At 39.9% G+C, this 27,228-nt stretch overlaps 1 protein-coding gene across 1 annotated transcript in view; it reads left to right on the top strand.

The window, feature by feature from the left end:
• Positions 1 to 27,028, top strand: part of cdkl5 (cyclin dependent kinase like 5) — a 39,330-nt gene extending 12,302 nt beyond the window's left edge. Inside the window, exons 3-19 of the mRNA XM_028582857.1 lie at positions 5,540 to 5,585; positions 5,683 to 5,819; positions 6,253 to 6,373; positions 6,534 to 6,593; positions 7,502 to 7,592; positions 10,083 to 10,185; positions 10,666 to 10,752; positions 11,453 to 11,533; positions 11,677 to 11,852; positions 12,520 to 13,370; positions 14,140 to 14,480; positions 17,674 to 17,775; positions 18,102 to 18,207; positions 19,445 to 19,580; positions 20,644 to 20,749; positions 25,578 to 25,781; positions 26,621 to 27,028. Coding sequence (XP_028438658.1) covers positions 5,540 to 5,585; positions 5,683 to 5,819; positions 6,253 to 6,373; positions 6,534 to 6,593; positions 7,502 to 7,592; positions 10,083 to 10,185; positions 10,666 to 10,752; positions 11,453 to 11,533; positions 11,677 to 11,852; positions 12,520 to 13,370; positions 14,140 to 14,480; positions 17,674 to 17,775; positions 18,102 to 18,207; positions 19,445 to 19,580; positions 20,644 to 20,749; positions 25,578 to 25,781; positions 26,621 to 27,028 — 3,156 coding nt within the window. The remainder of the gene's footprint in view (positions 1 to 5,539; positions 5,586 to 5,682; positions 5,820 to 6,252; positions 6,374 to 6,533; positions 6,594 to 7,501; positions 7,593 to 10,082; positions 10,186 to 10,665; positions 10,753 to 11,452; positions 11,534 to 11,676; positions 11,853 to 12,519; positions 13,371 to 14,139; positions 14,481 to 17,673; positions 17,776 to 18,101; positions 18,208 to 19,444; positions 19,581 to 20,643; positions 20,750 to 25,577; positions 25,782 to 26,620) is intronic.
• The last annotated feature ends 200 nt before the right edge of the window (positions 27,029 to 27,228 follow it).

Genomic DNA, 27,228 nt, shown 5'->3' with positions numbered 1-27,228 from the left:
GCATCTTAACAAAAGAATTGTCTAGTTCAGTCCTAGCGATTTTTCTGAAAGCAAGGGGAACGTGCCAGTAATTTATATCATTAACAATGATATTGCACTCTGTATTAAAAAAGTTTAAAAGTATTCTTGCACAGCATTGAGTTTATCCTACAAATACACCCACAGTGAATCTCTTCACTTATTTATAGATTTTTCCTATATACCTAAAAATAGAGTTCTCACTTGTGGAAATACTTTAACTCTACTTAAGTGAATCAAATGGAGCCACATGAGCCACAGTAAGCTTCATTAATCAAAAATGTTCCGTAGTAAAGATCTGTGTGGATAAAGCAACAGGTTCTGCTTTGACTGAATTGACTGAACTGAAGAATTACATATTTTTATATTTTTAGTCTAATTTTGTACATTTGCACAGTTACGAACATAATATATTTGTGAAAAACACCTCACTCCACACTTAGAGCGAGAGAGGACTATTGTGGGAGGAGTGACAGTCACAGCAGAGTCAACAAGAGAGAAGAAAGGCATTTTTTAAATGTTTAATACTGCTGCTATTTTAATGTGGTAAGAAAGAATAAATGTTATTTCATTTTTGTCGTCATTATAGTTTCCTGCACTTAATTTTAGGTGAAAATTAAGTATGTGTAGAACTAAGTTCAAAGAAGTGCCTGATTGCAAACAAATGTAGGTTGTTACTGCAGACATTGTATGAAAGATGAAGGGGACATTAAAATAAACTGGGTTCATTCATTATGGAGTACTCTGAGTGCTTGGTGTTTGCCCTGTGGTCCCTTATGTGCCATGTTGTGCATGTTTCTTTAATTTTAGACCCAACACTTGACCACATTTTCTCAACGCTACACTTCATGAAAATTTTAAATGAGCCATGAATTAAATACATTGAGTGACACTCTAAATAAACGCTTGCATTCTGGAGACAGGAACAAAATGACATGGTAAGCAGAACATGATGGTTAGAGTGGAAGTTGCAACCAGCGGCAGATAAAAGATAAACTATAATGGACAATCTGCATTATCGGACGAGTCAAAATGCAGAATGCAACTGACTGTGAATGTGGAAATGTGGAATGTGTCACATTTTTCTGCTCATCTTCCAAAGATGTCCGTCTTTTATGTAGAGAACGCTTAAGTAGTTGTGTTCTGATAAATTTGTTTAAAATTAAAAGCTGCATTTGTGAGTCTATATCACAATAGTTTAGAAAGGGGGGAAAAAAAAGTATATATACTGTATATATATAAAAATGACTTGGTTTGCTGATTATTATTTGTATGCAGTATCTAACAGGTTATTGTTATGAGTGAGAGAGAGCGGGTCAGACAGAAGTTTCTAGTTATTGATAATGACTTCTATCTGTGTCATGAAGCACGGGGAAATGGGTCATATTGTTCAACTACTACGTGAAAAATGAAAGCAAAGAGTTTGGGAAACAAAACCAATTACTCATTTGTCATTTGTGTACCACACAAAATATACTGCGGCCGAACCACAATAGGTTTTCATGCTTGCATCATACAAATATACCAAAGCCAATAACATTAATTCATAATTGTTCCATCTCAATCTCCTTTTTGATTTTAGATTTTATTGGACGGGTCGACGGGACCACGAATTTGGTTCCCAGCGAATCACCGTTTCATAAAAATGTAGATGCCAGCTGTCATAGTGTGGTTATGATAAATCCTTTCTGTTGCATTAAGTTACTAAAAACATGATGAGACAAGTTTCCCATTTATATAACAGTAGTAGGGGATTCATTTTCACATGTAGAGCCAGAGACCATGCCAATAAAAGCTTTTTAGCTTTGCAGCGAGAGAGCAGTTATTTTTACTTTTCTCAGCTGGAAGCAGGGCAAAAGAGAAAAGGGTGGCAGAGGGAGTGAGAGTGTGAGAGTGTGAGAGTGTGTGTGCGAGCGAGAGATGCAGAGGGAGGTTCTGAATATGGAGACTATGCTGATAGTAAATGGGTCACCCTGTTAGGAGTCGACAACATACCTGTATATGGTTGAGGGAATCATAAGCAACAGGCTAAAACCCAACCAGGTGACTCAGAAGAGACTGCACTAGAAAAAAATAAATGCATTATAAATGTGTGTCCCTGTACAAATTATGTATACTTTACAGTACAGTATGTTTTGATGGGACATTTAATTAGCCGAGTGAATGTGTGCTGGCGTTTGTGCAATGTTCTGCCACTTTATGGAAGTGTTGTATTAGCGTATGTGGGTGTGTGTATGTGGAGGTTTATGTGTTATCTTGAATTTGTGTGTTGGGAGTGACAATAGCTCAACCTACCCGCTAGCCAGTGTTTCCTGGTGCCTATACACTATCTCTATGTTGTATTGTAGTGCTTAAGTGATGTTAATTAATTGCCGGTGGTTGATCAATAGGAAATTCATCAGTAGTATATATTTTTGGGATTTTGTTTTAGAAGTTTTAAAATTTTAAATCTTTTTGTAAGCAGAATACTTGTGTGGTTTGTAACTGTTGCTGAAACAATGCAAGCAATTTCAGGACATCAACAAGTTACCTTTGATCGACATGTACTGGATTATTATCAAATAATAATTAGATAGATAGAAGATATTAGTCAGTGATGAAAATAATTGTTAGTTGCTTCTGTTTTAAATGAGTTTATCTTGACTTTGAAGAGCATAAGGTCAGCGGTGTGGTCGATATAGTAAATGTTCTGGAAAAGTAAGTTGACCTTGAGTTAATAATGTGAGAAACTGAGAAATTGAGAAACTGTTAATGGATATTCATTATTATTACATGTCATTTAGCTGACACTTTTATCCAAAACAACTTACAATTGCTGTTTATGTCAGAGGCCGCACGCCTCTGGAGCAACTATGGGTTAAGTGTCTTGCTCAGGGACACATTGGTTGATGTATCAAAGTGGGAATTGAACCCAGATCTCCCACCCCAAAGGCATGTGTCAGATCCATTGCACCACCTGTTTTTGTCTTATCCAGTGAATTGAATGCCTGGCAAATCAAGAAAAATGCGAAAACCATACTTGAATCCAAAATTGCCAAATGCATCTGTATATGTCGTCATATTCATATCATATCATAGTGGGGGGTCTGGGTGTCCTCCCCCAAGGAAGTTTGAGCATCAAAGACTTCTTTTCCTGTATTCAGATACACTTTTATGCACCACTTTACGGTGGACATACCTTTATTTAGCCTGTGTGAAGAAGAAAATAACAGATGACAATTCAAAATCCATCATAAATATGATGGAAAGTATGTTGTTGCATGTCATTGAGCATTTAGAAGTGGGTATATGGAAATCCTGGAGCTTTCCTAGTGGGTATACTGCGTATACCTGCATATCACGTAGACACCACTTGGGGAGACTGAGATGACTAAAGTAGGATTAGAGTAAAAGAAAGGCCAATTGTAATTTGTCCGTCAAGATATAAAAGCACTAAATAAGTGCAGTTCATTTACCATTCACAAAAAAAAGGAGTCAGTCCTATTGGCTCCTCAATGGGGCCCATCAATAATTACCACTTTTCACATTTAGCATAATAATGATGACCTCTTTCTAACAGACATGAATTCATATGAAAAGATAAGTGCAGCAACATCACCACTATTATGGCACTGTGTATGGTAGTCTGTTTATTTATTATTTTATTATTAGTCATACCATGGTATTCATGGCTGACATGAAATGGTCAAGCTTTACTTTTTTGTATAATGTGACAATCGGGAGCTGATGCCATCAGCAGAAAATTAGCACGCCTGAGGCTATTTTTAGGTGTGCTGACTTAACAGTGGCTCAAAAGGTAAATCAGTTGAGGTCAGAGACGCCACACATGAGCACAGGCATCATCAGCACATTGCAAGGTGCTGCCACAGAGCTTGGAATGTCACATGTGCTGTATGTGTGTTGTTGTGTACTTATTATGCCTAGTTAACACAGTAAATCTCCCAGTTTGCTATTCGGATGTAATTCCCTTCACTGGAAACTGTAACTTTACTCTCTGGATTAAGTGTAAATCAGAGCTGTAAATCCATTTTGTTTCATTTCCTTCAATCACTCGTGTGAAACTCTAAAGAGGCAACTTTGAATAAAAAAAAGCGTGTTCGGTTTAAACAATTGGCTTGTGTGAACAGGAGCGCTGGCAGCGACGTGCAGCTCCTCAGCGCGTGGCCTCTTCTCGTCACTGAGGCCGACTCTGTTGTCTGACCCTCCGAAAACAAAAGGACAATAGAGAAACATGATAGTGTCAGAGGAGAGAGGGAGACTGGCCTGCATGTTGTAAATCCCTCTGGACCGCTGTCGTCACCAACTACAGCCTCAGGGTCCAACATTAAGATTGAATAGAAAGGTTTCCCATTTAATCAAGGATGTGGGCAATGTCTATTTCCCAGAATTTAGAAATTAACACACACATTTGTTGTTATGAATGTGTTTTATCTGAAAAACCATAACATGATGCATTTATCTGCAGTCTCCCTCTTCATTTGTCAAGGTTTACATATAGCCTCACAAACATTTGCACTATTCATAAAAAAGCCCCATAAAAACATCTTACCTTAAACCAGATATTTTGTCCTTACCAGTTTTTTGGCAAAACCCATCAAAGTCCGGGGCTCTGACCAGACTGCTATGTACTCTAAGACACAGTATTAAAATGTTGACCTCCATCAGTTATAAACGTGTAGCTCAAACCCCTCAGTTGCGTTATAGTTTTGAGAATATTTTGCTTTTTGCTTAAGCTTCTCACTGAGCTTAAACACAGTCCAGTGGGGTAATCATTTAGGTTATTAATCTTATTTTTAGTAATAAGGAGCTCATGGCCTGATATTTCTCTATGTATTCCACTGAAAAAGAAAAGGGTGATGAAAGCCTGATTTCTGTTTGTGTTCAACGTATGTTGCCTAATTTCCTGACTGCATTTCCAGCATGGATGTAGCGAGTAGAAACAGATCCAGTAAAACCTGATGAAGATTATATGAAGACTTGCGATTAGTGTCCTGTATTGAAGCCAAAAAATGATCATTTTGACCTGTGAAAAGCTGCAATAAAACCTACCCTTTTGTTGTTCTCCAGTAAAACTGTACAATAAATACTTGATGTCTAAAGCTGCAGCACAGCCTTTGAATCAAAGCTACATAAATCTCAGAATCTGCAACCACATCAGTTTGTAAAATTCAGCAAGGTTAATCAGCAACCTGCCAAAAGCTGAAGGAGACCCTACGATGCATATCAACTATGCCAAGGTTGTGCTGTTTTTTCTGCGCAAATGCCCTGTGGTAAAACATTTAAATTGGGAGCACACAGAATGCTCTTGTGTTGGCACTGCCGGCAACTTGGACACCCTTTTTCTCTTGTTCATGTTACAAGTGGGCAATTTAAGTATCCTTATTCTCTTATTTGACCTTTCTTTCGACAAATACTTTCTGTTTATCACGTTTGATGAATCTTTGTATCTGTCTATCTTAGAAAGTCGCTTGGCCTTTGTTCAACCCAGTAAGTTGTTTTCTTTCTTCTTAACACAAACCAGGAAACCAATGAGCTGGTGGCCATTAAGAAGTTCAAAGACAGCGAAGGTGAGTGAAGGAGCAAGGGAGGGAGAGAAGGAGGGAGAGAAGGAGGGAGAGAAGGAGGACCAGCGGCATCATTTGTGTCTCTTTAATTTCCGCACAGAAAATGAGGAGGTCAAGGAGACGACGCTTCGGGAGCTGAAGATGCTTCGGACACTGAAGCAGGACAACATCGTTGAGCTGAAAGAAGCTTTCCGCCGGAGAGGGAAACTCTACCTTGTCTTTGAATATGTCGAGAGGGTCAGCTTCACACTATCATTATTATTTCATGCTATGCACACATTCATTCTTACATCTTACATATTTCCACCCTGCTACTGTATCTAGTCCAAGTTTCAGGATGTTGAGACTGCTCAGTTAACCATAAAAAAGCATCACCATGGCAACATATGAACTATGCTGTTGGTGAATAATGGTATTCCCCACTGTGTTGCCAGGGTAGCCAGCCAAGTGTTTATTACATGACAGGTTTTATTTTCATACTGTACTCCAGTCACTTTAGCATGGTGTCCCCTCTCGCTGCCCTGGTGAGGGTTTAAAAAGAAAAGACCAGGAAGAGGATCGCCCACTGTAACAATGATCCAGGACAAAGATCAACAACTTTCATATTGTTAAGCACTTTTTTACCCAAAACCTGCAGCCACTCATCCTAGATTTTCCTTGTGGTTTGCAGAACATGCTGGAGCTATTAGAGGAACTGCCCAACGGTGCACCGCCTGATAAAGTCCGCAGCTACATCTACCAGCTCATCAAAGCCATCAACTGGTGTCACACGAATGAGATTGTACACAGAGGTGTGGAGTTTATCTTTATTTATTTATGTCTCTACATCAATGTCACTTAGCCTGCTGTTAAGTCTCAGACTTTCAAAATCACATACAAAAATTGGGTTGTTGTGTATTTACGTTATGTTTCATAACAGTGGATTGGCTTTTGTCTGCCTCTCCGTTCCAGATATCAAGCCGGAGAACCTCCTCATAAGCTCGGAGGATGTTCTCAAACTCTGTGACTTTGGTGAGTCTTTGGTCTTCTCCTTCTGTTTCGTTACAGCAGCCATATTGTCCCGTTGAGTTGCTGAGATTTACATGTGCCATGCAGTAAAACCGTACAGTCTCTTGCATGTTTGCCTTGTCAAATAAACGTAATTGCTCGTAAAAATCTATGTATTTGTTTAAGAGACTGAATCAGCTTTAACTGGTGATTTATTAGACATTCTGCTGTATGTGGAGATTCATCCAAATGCTGTCAAATTTATGTGATTTTTTTGCAGTTAATCTGTGATTTCAGTTTTGCCAGTTCGGTTTCTGTGAAAAATCCCACCATTGATGTGTCACCTTGTAAATTGTAAGGATCAATTCTGCCACTGGGAAGCAGCCAACCAGCTCTAGAAAACGTACTCCGGGGGTTGTTATCACAATTTATCTGCTAGAGTTACATTTGAAGAAAGTCAGGTTAATGTTAGGCACCTGTTTCCCCTGTAAAGTAGGAATACATTGTATTGATATAGCATAGTTCTGTCATTTTATAGTTTCCCAGGTATATACTACATTTGTGTATTTGCAAAGTCACACAGTCACTTAGCTCTGCATAATTGGCTGAAGCAATCCTACAGAGTCAGCTGGGGTGAGATTTGTTTGTTATTCACTGTTGGAGTTGGCATTCTGTTTATTGTGATTTTTCAAGCTTAAAATGGACTCTCGGTACACCAGTTCTAAAGCCCCGTCTCAGCCCGCCTGCAGTGACATAACTAATTAGAGTCTGGTCACATGGGATGATGGCCATGTCGTTACTGTAGCTGTCCAAACAATTTGAGTGTTGATTGCACATTGTTCTTACTAATGAGCCATTTATCACAGAGTACTGCATGTCTAAAATACTGTATCACTATCTATGGGATTTATTAATTTTCATGTCTGGCTCAGGTTTTGCTCGTAACCTGTCTGAAGGGACAGATGCCAATTACACTGAGTATGTGGCTACAAGGTGGTACCGCTCGCCTGAGCTGCTGCTGGGGTGAGTCTGTGTGTGTGTCTTTGTGTGTGTGTGTGTGTGTGTGTGTGTGTGTGTGTGTGTGTGTGTGTGTGTGTGTGTGTGTGTGTGTGTGTGTGTGTGTGTGTGTGTTTGTTAAGTGTGTGTAGGAGATGTAGTGAGAAAGAGAAAGGGGCACATTCTGTTAGGGTTACAAATCAAGTCACAAATGATTCTCTGCATTTATGTTTTTATCTTATCATAGCACCAGTTTTTATGTAAGATTGTATCAGACAGGGACACAGTGATTCATCACTTTCACTCCCAATACCGTTTCCAATACCTAAATTCAGGATATCAGTAGAATACCGATCCAATACCAGTGCTTTCATTTCCCAAATTCTAAATTTGTCAAACTCACTGCGAAGAAGTCATTAGAATAATTATTATGTAAGGTAGCATAGCTGTGGAACTAAAAACTTTAATTGAGTCAATGGCCTACCATGACTGAATGAAAGTAAGCGATAGAGAAAACATTGAGGAATTAAATTAATACCAAATAAACTGTCACTAAAGCGACCCACTAGTGTGTCAGTCATTACAAACTGAGACCAAAGACCAAAGCATTTTTTTAAGTTAAATAAATGCACGATGTTTCCAAAGTTAATGAGTAATTATGTTAAATAATTGTGATTATGACTTTTGCCATAATCGAGCAGCCCTTATAGAGGAACACTTAAAACGTCAGTTAATCTAAAAAATTCAAAGTCACCATTAATTAAATATCAAAATAGCTTCCAATTAATTCATAAGAGTTTCAGCCTCAATAAAATTACACAACATGAAAGATATACTGTATTTTATTAAATTGATCTCTTAAAATGGATCCACTGTATTTGGAGGGTTGTTGATATGAAAAGGATCACAAAGTCTATTGGACCCCAAACAACGTGTAAGTTAAGTCAATGTAATATTGTATTTCTATTATTTTGTTAATTTTGTTTTATTTATTATAATTATCATTATTATTATTATTATTATTATTTAAAAGCTATATTATTTTTGTGCGGCTTTGTGCACAAGGTTCCAGTCCCATAAACCATTTTGTATAATAATTGGGTGAGGCTATTTGCACCCCTGGTACAATTAGCAGTGTATGCTATTTGTATCCTGGTGCAATTAGAAGTGTTATTCGTACCCTGGTGAAATGCTATTTTTACCCCGCCAGTGCACACAGCAATGTGTTCTATTAATACCCCGTCTGGTACAAATATCAATGTATGCTATTTGCACCCCTGTGCATTTACAGTACCTTGGCATATATTTACACACAGTTATCCATACTACTCATGTAATCACCTTTTTGGAATATTATCACCCTGACATTCTTACCCTAACCATAACCAATCCCACTCCTCTTGCCTAAACCTAACCAACCCAACCAGAGCAGGCATATTCATGAGTCTTCCCCTACCACCCTGCAAAAAAATGTTGCGTCCGCGGGCCCTGACTTGCGCAATTGCATGCAAATTATCCAATCCAAAATGGAAAAAACAAGATCACCTCACCAGGGAATCAAACTCCAGTCTCCCAGACCAAAGGTCAGTGTTCTAACCACTCACCTAGCAATCCTTACTGAATGTTATACAACTGTTTACCACTTGGTGTCTTCAAGCCTCGGTGTCTAGGTAACCATACTGTATACAAAAAATAGGTACTACCTAACAAACTAACGGTTGTATGCTTTCACTGAAGACAGAAAGCGCAACTGTAGTAGGCCTATCCATTTTCCGCTAGAAATTAAATTGTTATAAACTTTAGAGACAAAACTTTCCTAATATGCCAGTTTCTGCGGTCATGGAAGATGAACATCCGCCATGATTTCGGTGCACGCGAGCAACGTGTTTTTGTTGTTATGTCACAGGGTGTGAATAGCTCAGCTGTGTGGTCGAGGCTATTCATACCGGGGGTGCAAATAGACACTCCGATAATAATTTCCATGTTCACCTTTTTTATCAGATTACAGGGGAAGCACTTGTTACTCTTTTCCCCAAAAAGAGTGCTTCCACAATATGGACACATTTTATTACACATTAGCACACACCGAACCACGAGACCAAATTTCTGTTTCGCAGTTGTTTTTGATTCTCATGTTGTTCTTGATGCTTTTTGCTGCATAGAATGTCCATTGTAGCTTTGGAGACAGCTGAACGTCATCTAGCCTCACTGCTGTAGCCTGATTTAGTAAATGCCCTGGAACATTTATTGAGACGGCGTTTGAATGCCGCCCACTCAAATACTCTCTCCCTCCAACACCACAACTCCTCTGCTTCTCTGCTGCCAGATCTCTCACCATTTCTCACCATACTCCTCAGCTCCGTTCCCTCAGAAATGACCATCTTCTTTATGAGCGTCTCCATCAGAAACACAGCATTTATTCTTTTGTTTCTCTGCACCACCACCACTTAAAACATCATCCTAAGCACCATCATCACCTCATCTCTAAATAATATTTGGTCTCTTTTTCCATCTCAGGGCTCCCTATGGAAAGGCCGTGGACATGTGGTCGGTGGGGTGTATCCTCGGGGAGCTGAGTGACGGACAGCCCTTGTTTCCAGGGGAAAGTGAGATAGATCAGGTTGGTGATGAAACAAGTAGTCCATTAGTCAGTAGGCTGAAAATAAATCAACGATCAAACGCAAGTATGTGTAGATCCTAGCTTCTCCACTGAGAATTTGTAGCTTTTCTTTATCTCATATCTTTGGTAGGGAGTTTAACTGTTGTTCAAATAAAATAAATACATTCGTTTGTAACTAAAGAAGAGCCAATTTGACATTGAAACATTTTCTTTCTAATGTAATAAAATAGACATTTTAGTTTTGTGAATAATCCTGGACAGGAAAGGTGTGTAAGTCGCAACATAATGGAGCATTTAGCAGCTAAAGGGACAATTATATCTCCTTTAGGATTTGGTGGAGGGCAAAACAGAGCTAAAAGGAGAATAAATATTAGACTTGCATTCATCATATAATCATAATAATAGAGTCTTGTTGGTGAACGAATGAAATCTACTGTCACACTATTAACTGTGATGCTGTTTCATTGTATTTACCGCCAGCTCTTCACCATTCAAAAGGTTTTGGGGACACTTCCTGCAGAGCAGATGAAACTTTTCTACAACAACCCTCGCTTTCATGGAATCAGAGTAGGAAATATTTCTCTTTCATCCTTTCTATTCTCTTCTTTGCTTCTTTTTTCTCCTCCTCCTCTCTGTTTTTACCTCCTCTCCCCATCCAGCTCTCTCTCTCTCTCTCTCTCTCTCTCTCTCTCTCTCTCTCTCTCTCTCTCTCTCTCTCTGTTGTGGCAGTATTCCCAGTACCATGACTGAGTGGATTGCTATGACTCATGAGATTCAGTTTAGCAGCAAGAGAAAATGTCCCAGAAGGCCAAAGCAGGACTGTGTGTGTGTGTGTGTGTGTGTGTGTGTGTGTGTGTGTGTGTGTGTGTGTGTGTGTGCAAGCGTGCGTTTCAAGAGAGCGAAATTTGGTAGTTTGTTTAGTGTGATCCAGTGATAGATTTCTGTGTGATTTGAACTGAGATAAAGTTTTTACTGTCAGGAACATCTCTCTCTCTCTCTCTCTCTCTCTCTCTCTCTCTCTTGTGGCAGTGTTCCCAGTACAATGACTGAGTGGATTGCTATGACTCATGATATTTAGTTTAATTCAGAGATTCAGATAAAGTTTTTACTGTCAGGAACATCTACTGTATGTTGGAAATCTTAATAGTAATTTTCAATGCACACAAAAGTTCCGTTTTGATACGGATTTGATGTGTGTGTGTGTGTGTGTGTGTGTGTGTGTGTGTGTGTGTGTGTGTGTGTGTGTGTGTGTGTGTGTGTGTGTCAGTTTCCCTCAGTTACTCATCCTCAGACTTTGGAGAGAAGGTACCAAGGCATCTTGAGTGGTTTGATGTTGGATCTGATGAAGGTAAAAATACTCAAAATCTATATCAAGGAATTTACATGGACATGATGTCTTATCCATCCTTAATCTATCTCTTATATTACTATTAACCTTTGTCAATAGTTAATATTTGTATTGATAAACATATGCACATCTTTTCCCCTCAGAACCTGTTGCTGTTAAACCCGACTGAGCGTTATCTGACAGAGCAGAGTTTGAACCATCCGGCCTTCCAGCCTCTGAGGCAGGCAGAGAGAGAGAGGCCTTCTCCGGCATCTCCCAACCCACCGCGCTCCTCCAAGAGGAAAACACACCATCATGGAGAGAACACAGTTCCCACAAGGTCAGACTCCTTTCATTTTACTTTCTGTCATAGCTTCTACATGCAGTCATCATATCACCCAACCCAAGCTGGGACCCTAATTCACCGGCTAGAGCATCCACAGAGAGCTGTAGTTCTGAGAGGAACAACTTAAATGCAAGCAATAGTGACAGTGAGTGAAATCTGCATCTGTGTTTTTTTGCATAAATTATTACCGTCCATGCGTGGGGAACTGATTCTCTGTGGGGGGAATAATCTGTTTTTTACAAAGACTTGCTCCTCCTTTAAATATATCTTTCATTATTACATTTAGAATATTTAGAAGATATGCCATCAGGATTTTTTGTAAAAACACAACATGACTTTTAGGTGGCACTTGATTCAAAGCAGTTCACACTTTTTGTCCTGACTATTCTCTGTTTTGAAGTGAATAAATCATAGCAATTTGCTATAATGGCTGCAATCATGGCTTCTTGACACAAGCATTGTTTCCTGAGAGAAGATGTTCCATCCAATGATTTATTTTAATTTAAGAGAGTTTTTTAGAGACTGAACAGTTCAAGCAGTAGTGGGATTGTTGGAAAGAGAACTGAGGAAATAATTTTTAGTGCAAGTTTGTGCAACATTCCCAAAGATTAGGACTTTAAGATGAAGCCTAATATAATGAAAGTGTCATCTGTCCCTCCAGAAGTCACACTAAAAGCACGAGCCGCCGCTCCAACAGCAAAGAATGTTCCAGCCTCCCTCGCCATGGTGACCTCCATCACCTTGGCAACAAGAGTTTCCTCAACGGTAACAAACCGTCCCCAACCAGTTTAAGTCCTACGCTCCACCCCAAGGCCCAGTACATGTCCCAGACCCTCAATCGTTCTGTCTCATCCAACAAAGACCTGGCTAACAACAACTTGCCACACCTCCTCAGTCCCAAAGAAGCCAAAGGCAAGACAGAGTTTGATTTCAGCTTGGGACCCTCCCCAAAGCTGCAGGACCAGGGACACGGGGCGAAGTACGGCCACAGCAAACCCAACTCCTCTCGCTCTCAGCAGCAGCAGCAGCAGCAGCAGCAGCAGCAACAGCAGCAGCAGCAACAGCAGCAGGCCGGCCGCCACACCTTCCTAGAAGGCAAGACCAACACACTGCAGTCTGGAGCAGAGAAGCAACATGGCCGACATACCCACAGTATGGCCGACTCCGCCCACGGATCCATGTCCTCCTCTTCTAAGAGTTCAGCCTCTTATCTCAGCCTGTCCAAGAGCCACAGCGGGCTGAGTGATGCAAAATCTGTAGGGAACCTCAGCGACGGTCGAATCCATCAAGATGACCCAAACTCTAACACGACAGCAGGGGTGGGACCCGGGGCCCGGTTCTTCCCTGCCAGCTGTTTGGACCTCAATGCCCCTTCAGGCAGCCCCTCAACTCGACACAGTGACCGTTCCGGGCACAGCCCCGCCTCTCGTAGCAGCGGCAACGTCCGCATGGAGAGCAGCACACTGGACTCCTCATCCAGACACAAATCCAGACATAAACCTTTAGCACCAGGTAGGTTTAAGAGTCAAATTTGTATTCAACAAACTTCAACTTCATTGTCCACTGAACTAAGAATGGAAATTTGACTTTGGTTTTAGGCTTCAACCAGCCTCTTTTTCAATATTATTCAAGGTCTTTCAAAGTATTTAAATCCAGTACATCACGCACTAGATCTCCCCACCCACTGTTGAACTTATCACCAGAGACAGTTCTATCCAGCAATTGTATAGCTAGTTTAAAAGAAGGCAAACAAACACATTTCCAGTCTTTTGGCTGGGAACCATACAAAATCATAAGAGTTTTCTGTAACAGGGCATCTTCAGGAACTAGTTCTAATCTACATTGTCATAAATAATGTCGTCAGCGTTATGATGTGTTATCACAGTTCCAAATGTGTTATCTGTTAGTGTAATTGTTACAGTAATTATACTGGCTGTCATTTAACAAATGACAACTTACTACTGACATGTAGTGCTGACATTATTTGCTGTTTAATAGATGAGTCAATCTACAGAAACATATTTGACAACAATATGATGATTGATTAATCATGGAAGTAAATTTGTCTTTTTCTGTTTTATATGTCTGTAAATTAAATACTTTAGGTTTTTGACTTTTGGTTGAAAAAAAGAAAGTATTTGAAGATGTCACACTGGTCATGGGCATTTTTTACACAGTTTATAGATTGAACAATTGATCAAACAAAATAGCAGATTAATCAATAATGAAAATAATCATTACCTGAAGCTCTAATGACTTTGATCTTTTCGCTGTTCTTCAGAGGAGGCTGGTGCTCCGGAGCTCTTAGACCCGGGAGGAGCAGGGATGCCCTCCACTCACACTCTGCCTTCCCCACATGAGTCTTATCATTACGGCCTGGGCTACACCTCACCCTTCTCATCTCAGCAACGGCCTCAACGCCACTCCATGTACGTGAGGAGGGAGCGTCATCGACCACACGGGATCGAGGGTGGCATGGCCGGCTTGCCTCCACCGGGGAACGCGATACCGACACGTGCCAGTAGCCTGCAGCTCCTCTCCCCCCAACTGCAGCACCGGACCACCCTCACCGGACACTCAGTGAGCTCTTCGAGAGAGGACTGCACTGATGACATGACGAGGGTTAGTGGCAGACAGTCCAGTGAGTGTGGTGGTAGTTAAAGGAAACATTCACCCTAATATACTGACACTAAAACTGTAAAAAAAAAAAAAAAAAAAAAAAAAGGGTCAATTATATCATATGATGATGATTATTTTTCAACAAAAAGCCAAATGTAGACAATTCATGACTACCAGGGCTACAATTTTGGGCCAATATAGTGTTGTTCTTAAAAAACATTTTAGTCAGGATACATACAGTATACACCTAAGACAAAAATACAAAAATGCAACACAGCTCATCCTTAAAGTGCCCATATTATGAAAAAAACACTTTTTTCTGGGATTTGGGGTGTTCTTTTGTGTCTCTGGTGCTTCCACACACATACCAACTTTGAAAAAAATCCATCCATGCTGTTTTGAGTGAGAAACTATTTCTGAATGTGTCCTGCCTTCAGTCTCCTGGTAAGCTGTTCAAAATCGGCTCGGACTGTGACGTCACAGTCCGAAATGAGCTGGCTAACCACAACAGCAACTACAATAACAGCAACTAGCTAATGCTAACGCTTGCATGCTACGTCGTTCTCAATAGCAAAGCACTGCTACAACACACACAAGTTCACCATAATCTACAAAAGAACTACTTACATGTGCGCCCTCATTTAGAAGTCTCCCAGCTAATCCTGCCTTGTAACTGACCAAAGTTGGAGAAACAGGTTCTCTTTTACTGTCTCTAGAGTTAGCTAGCTGACATGATCTACATCTGAGCTACTGCACATGTGTGAGTGCAATCAAAGATAGTACAGAAGAAGAAGATGAAAAGAGGTCTCACTCTGTAGCTAAAACAGAAACCTATTAAAAAGAGGATCTGCACCAGTGAGAGAGAGCTGTGCAGTACAACAAAAATATGGTGTTTTTTGAAAATTAAACCATGTAAACCTATTCTGGTACAACCTTAAAATACAGTTATGAACCTGAAAATGAGCACAATATGGGCGCTTTAAAAAAACACATGATGTCTTACACTGAAAACTCTTGAGGTCTGATGTTTTCAGTAATTTAAAGACATCAAGTGTCTGTTTAAGAATGATTATGATGGAATTTAGACTGAATATACTATAATATACAGAACACTTTTTTTATAACTATTTTTAAGGCAAAAAATACATAAAGTATTTAGTCCTGTAGATTTAGTATTCAGATTTAGTATTCTCTGCCAAAATTACATATCTGTCATTGTAGAGATGGTTTTAAACCAACATTAAAATGTACAGGGGGAAAAAATACATATTTTTAAATAAGAAAATATGGGTAAATGGTCATGCACCATCATATGTTAAAGAGTACCATATTGCCCCAATAGAACACTGTGCTCCAAGAATGTAAAGTTACTTGTGTTTCCTAGAGTCTCCAAAAGTAGAATGGGAGCCAGAGCCTTCAACTACCAAGCTCCTCTCCTGTGGAACCAGCTTCAAGTTTTGGTTGGAAGGCAGGTACCGTCTCCACATTTAAAGGTCCCACGGCATGAAGATTTCACTTTATGAGTTTTTTTTAACATTAATATGCATTCCCCCAGTCTGCCTATGGTCCCCCAGTGGCTAGAAATGGCGATAGGTGTAAACCGAGCCCTGGGTATCTTGCTCTGCCTTTGAGAAAATGAAAGCTCAGATGGGCCGATTTGGAATCTTGCTCCTTATGAGGTCATAAGGCTGAATTTCGGGAAAGAGACTTCAGATACAGTATTAGGGGACCACTAAGGTCTATATAAAAGCATCCAAAGAGCACAATGTCATGGGACTTTTAAGAGTAAGCATAAAACTGTACTCTTTGATAAAGCTTATAAAACCAGCCCTTATAGTTATGCTGCTATAGGTTGACTGCTGAAGGACTTTCTACGACACACTGAGCTTCTCTCTCCTCCTCTCTCTCTCCCATTAATGCATGGTACTAACCTAGCGTCCTTCCCGGAGTCCTTGTGCTTTCTCGCCTCCCAGATTTCTTTGGATCGTGATGGCACTGGTATCGTGGCGGCAGCTGGCGTGGTCCTGCTCAAAGCCCACCACTACTACTAGTATTATTATTATTAGCCATAATTGCCACTGTACGTCATGTCATTCCATTGTACCCACTGCTAATTATTATGAGTCATATTTCTATAATTATTATAGTTAGGCATTATTGTAGTTGCTGTGCATCTCTCTCTCTCTCTCTCTCTCTCTCTCTCTCTCTCTCTCTCTCTCTTTGCCCCCCCCAAACGGTCGAGGCAAATAGTCGCCCACCAAGTGCCAGGTTCGGAGGTTTCTCCCTGTTTTTCCTCGCCGCTGTCACACCAAATGCATGTTCTTGGGGGAAATGTTGGATCTCTGTAAATTATAGAGTGTGGTCCAGACCTACTCCATCTGGAAAGTGTCCTAAGATAACGTCTGTTATAATTTGACGCTATAAATAAGACAGAGAGACACATGACATGTGAAACGGAATCTACTACCATATTAACACTAACACATGAGCTAACACATATTCCAAGAGGACATTAGTGTAGTTCAGGATCAGGACCCACAAAGTTAGAAAGGAAAACTATGTAAATACTACTGATCGATTGATTAAAGGCCAATTGCAAGTAATGGACCTAAGAACAAGACAAGAGGCATAAATACACAGCTGACATTGTGGCCCGCAGGAGTTCGGCGCCAATTGTTACTTTTTTTCACTATAACCTGCCATTTTAACTCAGTCTCTTCACCAACAGTACAGTGTGTGACAAAGTAATGCCGTTTACTTTAGAAATTATTGAAAGTAAATCTGAGAAATGTTGGAAATTACTGAAGCAGGAGAAAAATTGGGTGCATACACAAAAATAAATACCACGTTGCGCCCTGGTAGCTCACCTGGTTGAGCGTGTGCCCCAAGTACCAAGGCAACTAGGGACCCTCTGCTGCATGTCTTCCCCCACTCTCTCCCTCCTTTCCTGTCTACAGCTGTCCTATCAATTAAAGCCCCAAAAATAATCTTAAAAAATGAATAAATACCACATTTCCTGACATGTATGAGTGTCTAAGGGTGAATCTTTTCTTTAACACATGTATTGAAAATGTGTGGGTATTTCAGGACTTAATGCGTGTGTGCAGGGACTGTCACTGTCTCACATTATCATTGCCACTGCTTCATACTGCTTGCCCAGTCTGCTTTGACCTGCGCCTGTCCGTCTTCTCAACAGAGCGAGCAGTCCCCTAATGACATGAGCCACCCTTGTGTCCCCATCAAAGACTCTACGAGGGACAACACTCCTGCTTTTCATACACAGCGCTCAAAAAACGAGGTCCGACCCCCTGACTCCTCACTTCCTCCAACCAGTTCAAGGAACACAGACAGTAGCTCTTCTGACCGCTGGTTTCCATAGCTTTTTCTGTTTCTACAGCTTCACCGCACGTTGTCGCTGGTATAAATGTAACCTCACTGAAAAGCTCTAAGATTGTCCCGATTGTCTTGTGATGTGAGCCAGCAAAACATGTGATAGCTAACGATAAGAAATTAAGTGATATTATATGAGATTATCAATCACAAATATGACGATACTGAGGAACTTTGTATGGTCCTGTGCCCATGTGTGTATTTGTGCGTCTGCATGATGTGTGTGTTTCTTAGGTTGCCATGTATCATGACCCTCATGGCGAGGATGGAGGTTCCTCCAAGGAGAACCGGATGATCTTCACTGAGTCCATGCCTCGGAGAGTAGGCAGCTTCTACCGAGGTAAGGAACAGTAATCACTAAGCGACAAACTGTGTGTAGTGTGGCATCAGAAAAGGAAATTATTTAGGCAAGGCACATTTATTTGTATAGCGATTCAAAATGATTTACATGATTAGACAATAACACAAGATGTAAAAGAAATACAAGGCAACATAAAAATACACATAAATATTATTTAAAAAAAATATAATAAAATATGCTGTATATGTATTGTGTATATATTTACACATATATATATATATATATATATATATATATATATATATATATATATATATATATGAAGAATATATGTGTATGTATATGCTTGTACATCTATTGTTATTTTTTACCCTGGGGACAGTAAGCAGCCATGTATAAACCAATGAGTCTTATAAACCAAGACGGGAAAAAAAACGAACCAAAAAGGACAGGTTTAAAGCAGAGATCTTCAACCCCTAGGGGGTCCTCAGAGTCAATGCAGGGGGGCCTCTAAATTAATCTTTATTTATTTTTTTTTTTCAAAAATGTAAATGTCTTAACATGAATCTAACATATTATTAGCAAATATAAATTCCCACTGATGATAGGCTTACTGGCCTATAGGTAAGGTGTCACTTAGGCCATCCACAAATACAGTGTATCCTAAGGATTCACTGTGCCACATGTATGATTTATAAAATCATGCCACAATTATTAGGCTATTTTAATAGCTTAGTATTCTATGCAAAAAAGCCTAATAATTGTGGCATGATTTTATAAATAATAACGTCGAGGGCGGCCTTAAGCCTTTATTGTAGGCCCAGTTTAATAACTGCAACTTCATTTTATACAATATACAATATACTCCATCTCTCTTTCAGTTAAGGGGTCCTTGGCTTAAAAAACTTCGAAGACCCCTGGTTTAAAGCATTTCTGGGCTTCTTTATTTATTTAGTGGTGTATTTACCTATATGGATAACTTTCATTTGACACAAAATGTTGGGGTTTCTGACAGATGAATTGAAAATATCTGGTTTTAGAATCAAGGAACAAGTGTATCTTTCTACACTTGCCATTTTACATTGTGTTTAACAATTATACAGGGAGAACTACGTAATTAAAAGAGGCGTAGATATCAACTTGGGCTTTAATATACAAGACAGACATCACAGATTAATAACATCCAAGGCAGATTGTCTTTAAAAAAACACACCTAAGTAAAATCTGCAGAGATATACCCTTTTAATAATTGTCTCTCACCCCTGTGTCTCCTCAGTCCCTTCCCCCAGACCAGACAACTCCTCCTCTTTCCATGACGGCGTTGGGCAGGGTCGAGGGCCCGTCATACCTGTTGTACCCGGAGACCCTGTTGCCATGGTCAACCACTCCAAACGCCAGACGGCTTTTGACTGGTGAGAATTTAGTTTTTGAACAGGAATGGCATTTTCCTTGATGGTGACTTCAGGCAGCATTACAATACAATACATTTCATCCTGGTATCACCAAATAGTGTATCAATAACAATTCACCCCAATTTCTCAAGTGTGTTATAACAAAGTTTTTTTTCTTCTTTTTCCCGTGTCATTTCATATACCATTTAATCTCTACTAACTAAATTATGACGTGGCTTAAAGAGCAACAAAGTCCGCTAGGGAGGAGGATGCTGTTCGTGTCCCATGTGAAACCAAAAATCAATGTTGACTTTTTTTTAGCTTGACTACCTAACTTATGTACATAACTAAATGTACGTAACAAACATACTTATTTTAAGCCAAACCATGATCTTTTCCTAAACCTAACCAAATGGTTTTGTTTGATTTCACAGCCTTAACCACGTGTTTAAAACTGACGCGATGGAAATGAGAATGGGGCGTTAAATGACATGCAAAAAGCTTAAAATGCATAGTCATGACACGCAAAATGTCCTTAAAAGTGCCGTGCTATTTATACGCCTTCCCATGAGATCAGGTTGTAGATGTACATTCAAGGTTGTTTAAAGGAAACTAGAGTTTGATGTGTCCACATTTATAGTTGTAAAACTTTACAGGTCTTCCCAGCACAGATGCTTTTCTAAACTGTTTGGAACTGAGCTTCTATGCAACGTGCTTTGACCTTAGAAGTAGTATGTAATGATGAAGATTAGTGTCTCTAAAACTACCTCACCAATTTTCCTCTCTGCACTGTCACACAAGGTCTGTCACAACACTAGTTAAGATCTATTAGATTGTACAAGGTGAAAGTAAACAACAAAATCATGTTGTCAAGTATGTAACATTGTCATTTAATTGAAAAAAAAATTCCTTTCTTTTGATGAACCATAACAGTGCACATCTAATATTAAGTGAACAAGAAACAATTACTTTGGTGTTTCTTTACACAATCTATGATTTTAAAACCTCAGTGTGCTGTGATTTTAATTTCTTTGTATTTACTAACATAAGTCATATCAACAATTTTTCCACTTTTGCCACGTAGGAACGCTGCAGAAGCAATGGTCATGAATCCTCCAGAGCCTGCCAAAGAGAAGGAAAAACAAGGCTTCTTCAGAGCCATTAAAAAGAAAAAAAAGAAGACACAAATAGTAAGATCATTTAAGTCATTTCATCCATATATATCCTTTGGTTCAATGTGTTGTTTCCTTGTTTATAAAGTTTATTCTAATGTGGAGTAAATCAGAAGGTTTTTCATTTGAAAATAATTATCTGTAGCATCAGTTTCTTCTGGCCTGACTTACTGTGTAAATACACAAAGGTTATGTATTATAACCCTAGTTCTATAAGCACAGGCCTCTAATGGATTGTATAGGTAATACTCCTGTCCAATCCCGAGCATGCGTTCTAGATAGGAACGTCCAATAGAGTCCAGTAGAGGGCAGAGCCTGTGTATTATTAACCACCAAGTGTGTTAAAGGTCCAATGTGTAGGAATTTCTCCCATCTAGCGTTGAGATCATATATATCGCAATCAACTCTCTCGCGCCACGCAGTTCAAAGTACGTATTACAGCTACGTTAGCCTTCACGCTTCAAAAAGCCGGTCTCTTGCTCTTTTCAATATCCTTTTTCATTTTCTGGGCGAAGAAGAAAACTCCTGTGCCTGAAATTAGGATTATGAATATGTGTGGTCCTCCATGTTTCCTTCTTCAAACTTGCCGGGAAGCTACATTAGCAGCATTAGCAGCACCTGTGAGTTTATCATGTGACAGTGAAAACTGGCTAACGTATTTCAAGATGGCGCATGAATCTACCGTCTACCCCAGTTCATGCGAATGCAAATATAAAATTTCAAGTCAAAATGAATACTTGGAATTGATGGTGATGGTAAATATTCATGAAAAAGGACAATTTTGTGAACAGGCAACACAGATTTTGATAATGAACAACTAAACACGTTACACACTGGACCTTTAAAGGGTAATTCTGGTTTGTGGGTCCAGTTTTCATAGTTTCTGCTATCATTCCTGTTGGTAATAATAACATTGCACTCATCAAGTTAACTACTAAATTCTGGAAACATGGCGACACATGAAGTGTGATGGGCCAAGAAGCATGAGCAGTCAGACGATCAGACAGATTGTAAACTAGTTCAAAGCCTTGTATACTGTATGGCTGGACCATGTATGGTCTACGTGCTTAATTGTGGCCAAATTGTTACAGGGCTAGATAGTGGTGGTGTCTATAATGTGAATATAGATATTAAATTTTCATTTGAAGTGGTCCCAGTAATATTTGTTTGCCGTGTACTGAAGTAGCATATCACATGACATGGTAAAGATACATTCAAGACAAATAATTGAGGACTATTTTTCAATGTAATCATGCTGTTATCAACAAGTTATTGTTCTGATAACTCATCTAAAGTGTTATTGTGTAATTAATGTTACTTTGTTAAACAGACCACACTGAGGTTTTACCCCATGACAATTATAAACCACAGCCTCAATTGTTGGTATTGAAGATCTGCAGCATTTATTCATGGACAAACTAAAAACCTACACTACATTTACTACCACCTCGCAGATTTACTGTTATTTCTTCTCTGCTCTCATCGGTCCACCGTTAATATCTCCTCTGGAAACTAATAGTGAAGTTCCACTGGGATCATTTCCTTGCGCTACTTTTAGATGGTTCTATTTCCCTTTCTTCATGAGCAGGCCTACTACTTTTTCTTGTATAAGTATCTTTAACTGCACACCTGATGAGAAGCATCGCCCGCTTCCTTTCGGCGTCCATGTTTAGCCATTGTGATGTTCATACAGCACACACTGTGCCACAGAGCTCCACGAGCCATCTGCGAATCCTGCAAGAAAACGCACTGATAATCTATTATAAACCATAGAGAAGACATTATATATGATATAAATGATCTGATTCTGATAAATAATCAAATATGCATTCCTTGCTAGCCAACACTTTTGATTTTCCTTTCTATCGCCTACTGTTCTCCTGGAGTTTCTATTCCCCTGTTTTTTACATAATGACTATGATAATGATAATGATAAAATATAAAAACTTGCCGATCCATTATATTTATGTAGATATAACCGAGTGTCACTGCGGTTTGTGATTGTTTTTTTTTTTCTTCTAAATTACAAAGGACTACTTATTCCACACATTCATTTGTGTCTGAAGGGAGAGCGACAGAGAGGAGCAGGCAGGCAGGCAGGCATACACACACACACACACACACACACACACACACACACACACACACACACACACATTGTAGTGTGCTGTTCATCTGCCTGTGCTTTAAAACGGTTAACACAAGTGGCGGCAGCAACACCAACCTTGTATTAAGGAAGCTAATCAACTGATTGATGGGCAATAGCAGAGGTAAAAGCCTTTGCCAATACATTTTGAAAGGGCAATGGCCAATGGCCAACACTCACGTCATCACATTCACTCTGACCAATGATGGAACTTCATCACTCAGTGACAGAGTGACAGAGTTTTGAGGTCCTAGGGCTAGTCGTTGCGAACATGATCTGTAAAATTATTTCCAAAACTGTAGAAAAATGTCACAGTTTACAGACCAGCTTCCTACCTCAACATTGACCTGCTATACTAAACTAAGTTGTGCACCTTCACATGACAAGTTTTCATCTAAATGAAGCGAAGAGTTTAACAAAACTGATATCTGGGAAATATCTGGAAATGAGATGGAGACTGAACAAATGCTGAGTACAATGAATTCAGACTAATGCAGCTTTATTCACAACAAACAAACATACTTTCATGAAAGAGAGAACAGTTGACATGCACCAAATGTATATGCCAAGGTTTCTCCTAGAAAGGAAGATAACCATGTGTACACCCTCCTAAGAGCATGTACCCATAGTGTCTCCACGAACATCAGAATAACTCCTCCTTTATACTTTTTTTGTCCTCACACGCTTCAAGCTATCTATTTCAGTGCAACAGTTTACTCTTAAACTACACCTTTTATGGCACGTGCTCCTAATAGATTCCCACATTCCTGGCTCCAATTCCTCTCTGTGAAAGTTGTACCCAAACTCATAATAGATTCTACACATTCCTGTGGGTAAAGGTTGTCCCCAGACTAACCTTCTTGTGTAGTACCCTACATACAACATATAAAATACATTTGAAACATGTAGGCAGAAATATCCAAACTATCAAAAACTTTCTGATAAAATGGCCATGCAAAGTAGTTTAGACAGATAACCTGGCAACAAATGTTGGTTGTTTACAACCTGTCGGATCATGTCGTGATGCCGCTATGTCAATTACTTTGAATAGCACAATGTTATTATAACAGATAAAAATTATTTCCAAAATTACAAAAATAAGACACAAGTAATAAATCAGATCTCAGGTCCAGGTCAGAATTTCCACTCTCTCTGTTTTCTCTTTTATCTTAACAATCAAATTGTTGCTATTGTTGATTCGTCTTTCTGTATCTATTGTTAAGTTGTATTTATTGAGATAGTTGAAGATCAGGTGCTGTTGTTTTTTTCTGTTTGCTGTCAGAAATTTTGTGTTGAGAGTTGTGGCTGTGCGTCTTCTGCTCCACAGACGGACATGGAGGACGGGAGGAACCCCAGCATCAAGAAAAGTCTTTTCCCCCTCTTTAGCTCTAAGAATAGCTTAAAGCACAACTCAGCTGTCAAAGTCCTACCTGTAGTCGCCTCGCCTATGGTACAACACCAGCCTCCCGCGCCCTACCCTGCCTCACCAGTAATCTAACCCCAACACTACGGCTGCATGTTAACTCGCATTGCACTCACCAGAATGACCTGGTTTGAAATCTTCTCAAGCACTTCATGATTGATGATTGATTGACTGAGAAATATTCCAAATTGAAAGGATTTCAAATGCATTTTGAGTCTAATACTGCACAGTGTCTGTGCACATCCATTATCTCCGTGCTATAATGTGTGTCAAATGCTGTCACCTTGTATTCACGTTGCATTGGGGGACATGTGTGCTGTTTGTTTTGAGGCCAACACTTCTGCACGTCGAGACTCATTCTTTTCAAATAAAACATCAGTGTATCATGTGAGGGTCATGAACATATTCAACACATGCATAAGCACATTTCCCCACCTATCCAAACTCATGCTGCAGACGTTTATGGACTCCGTACTGTGCTGAAGAAAGAAATTGTTTGACATTTTGGGAAATGTGCTTCATCGCTTACTTGCCGAGGGTTTGATGAGAAGGTTGATGACAGTCTCATGTCGGATCATTAAATATGAAGCTACAGACAGTTAGCTTAGCTTAGCTTAGCTTAGCCTAGCACAAAGAGGGGAAACGGGGTAAAAGCTAGCCTGGTTCTGTCCATAGGTAACAAAATCCATCTGGACCCGCCCCTCTAGAGCACTTCTTCTTATCTAACTACTTGATAATTGAATAATCGTTTAAGTCAATTATCAATTAAAAAGCCAAATATTATATATAATATAATAATATAAGAGAATTTGCTGTTTTGTTGTTGTTTTATATTGTAAATGTAATTTTATTTTTTAACTGTTGATCAGACAAAACAAGACATTTGAATACTTCAACTTGACTTCTGGGATATTGTGATGTCCATGAATTATTTAACGATTAATCTATTAATAAAAAATCAGCAGATTAATTGATATTGAAAAATAATCCTTAGATGCAGCCGTACTGTATATTATAGTTTGTGAAAAACACACTCAGACACAAACCTTTTGTATGAAGTCATCATTAATCACCATCACCACCTCCTTGTGCTTTGTCTGGTACTGCCAGAGGGGTGCATGAACCTACCGGGATTTGACATGTGATTTGAGTGAGAAGTGTTGTGTTGTGAATATGAGTGTGGTAACCCCGCCGTGAAGAGAATAAACATTTACATGAAGTAAATATTTTGATTAACTACTAATAATGTCGCTGTATTTTTGTTTCTGAAACGTCAGGTTCCTGGTAATGGACAAGAACACCTGTCCCTGCAGCGGAGCTCCAAGTCATCCTCTCACCATGGAAGCCGGAGGAAAAACCGCGAGCGATCCCGAGACCGGGAGCGGGAACAGAGCCGGGACCGAGACCGAGAGAGAGAGAGAGAACGGGAGAGAGAGAGAGAAAGGGAAAGAGAGAGGGAAAGAGGGAGGGAGAGAGAGAGAGTGAGTGACTGGCCTCCAGACAAACCAGTGGACTCCCACTCTCAGGTATGTAGTCTACATACTGGAGACTTTAGTTTGGATTTGTTTTACGATCATCACAAAAATTACCTTATTTTAATGCCATGTTGTTTTCTAACCCAAACAGCCCCTTAGTGTCATTAAAGAAAATGTATTACGACATACATTTTGTGTCATGTTATTTAAGTCTCATAAAAGCTATTTGTGGGTGAGGTCATACAAAGTGGTTTTGCATCTAACACTTCAAGTGCAAATATAATATCCTATGACATGTTAAAAATCTTTGCACACAGAGGTTTTATATTCAGAAATACAGGGGTTGTCGCCAGGAAGTGTGGCAAAGAAGGTATTTTTCAATGAAAACCACAACACTGTATGCATACTATGATATGTGAATGTCCACAAATATATTATTTGCATACAAATAGTTGTGTGCACAACTTATATTTATTGCATGGTAATAGTTTTAATCTGATTGATTCTTGAATAGAGTCAAATGAAATGAAATCAAATAAATAATAATAAAGAAGGTGGGTGGGATGTTAAGGCCCATCCAAATCCATTACAGCTCCTTATAGCCCCCAACTGGAATTGGCCTTGTAGACACACCTTCACGTCATGCTCATGATGTATACTATGCCTGCAATAATTATTTCTACATTTATGTCTTCAGTAGGAATGAACACAAACAGGGTAGGAAAGTATTGAGTAATGAGAGACAAACAAACACACAGTTGGGTTTGGTCTTTTCATGACACAAAAATATAGAAGCCTTCTACTTTAAGATCCCTCATCAACTGTATCTCTTTCTCTCCTAACAGAGTCAACCACTTAAGTCACTCCGCAGGCTCCTTCACCTCTCCCCTTCTTCCTCAAATCAAGGACAGCCTCCTCCTCCTCCTCCTCCAGACCTGCGCTTCCAAGCCCCACTCCCCAACCCCCCCCAGCCCTCCTCAAAAGCAGGCTACTCCGAGGGTCGAGGGCACGGCGAAAGCAGGGGGCACCCCGGGGTGAGCAGCTCCGCCCAGGCTAAGAGCCGCAAAGCCAGCTACCCCCTCCCCGGACAGATCGAGTCCAGCTGGCACGTGTCCGCTTTACAGCGCGCGGAGGGCGCTCAGTTCACCCCCGAACAGCTGGGCATCAAACCGGGGCAGAACGGACCCACCTTTACCCGAGCCTCCCGCACCAGGATGCCAAACCTCAACGACCTGAAGGAGACCGCGCTGTAACCCCCCCCTACCCTCACACCACACCACCTCCAATATGACTCCATTCCTGGAAGCATCTGCCAGACGCAGACATCATGGTACTGTAGTAGAAGTTTATATGAAAGCCTATTTCACTGGATCGAGTCCTCATTCAGAAAGGTACTTATTTGTTGATGATCACGTCTCTGATAAATTGATAAAGACTAGACGTTGAAAGGCTT

The sequence above is a fragment of the Perca flavescens genome, chromosome 1, assembly GCF_004354835.1.
Source record: "Perca flavescens isolate YP-PL-M2 chromosome 1, PFLA_1.0, whole genome shotgun sequence".
NCBI classification, from domain to species: domain Eukaryota; kingdom Metazoa; phylum Chordata; class Actinopteri; order Perciformes; family Percidae; genus Perca; species Perca flavescens.
The sequence above is the reverse complement of the archived record's forward strand: the minus strand, read 5'-3'. Positions and strand labels throughout refer to the sequence as shown.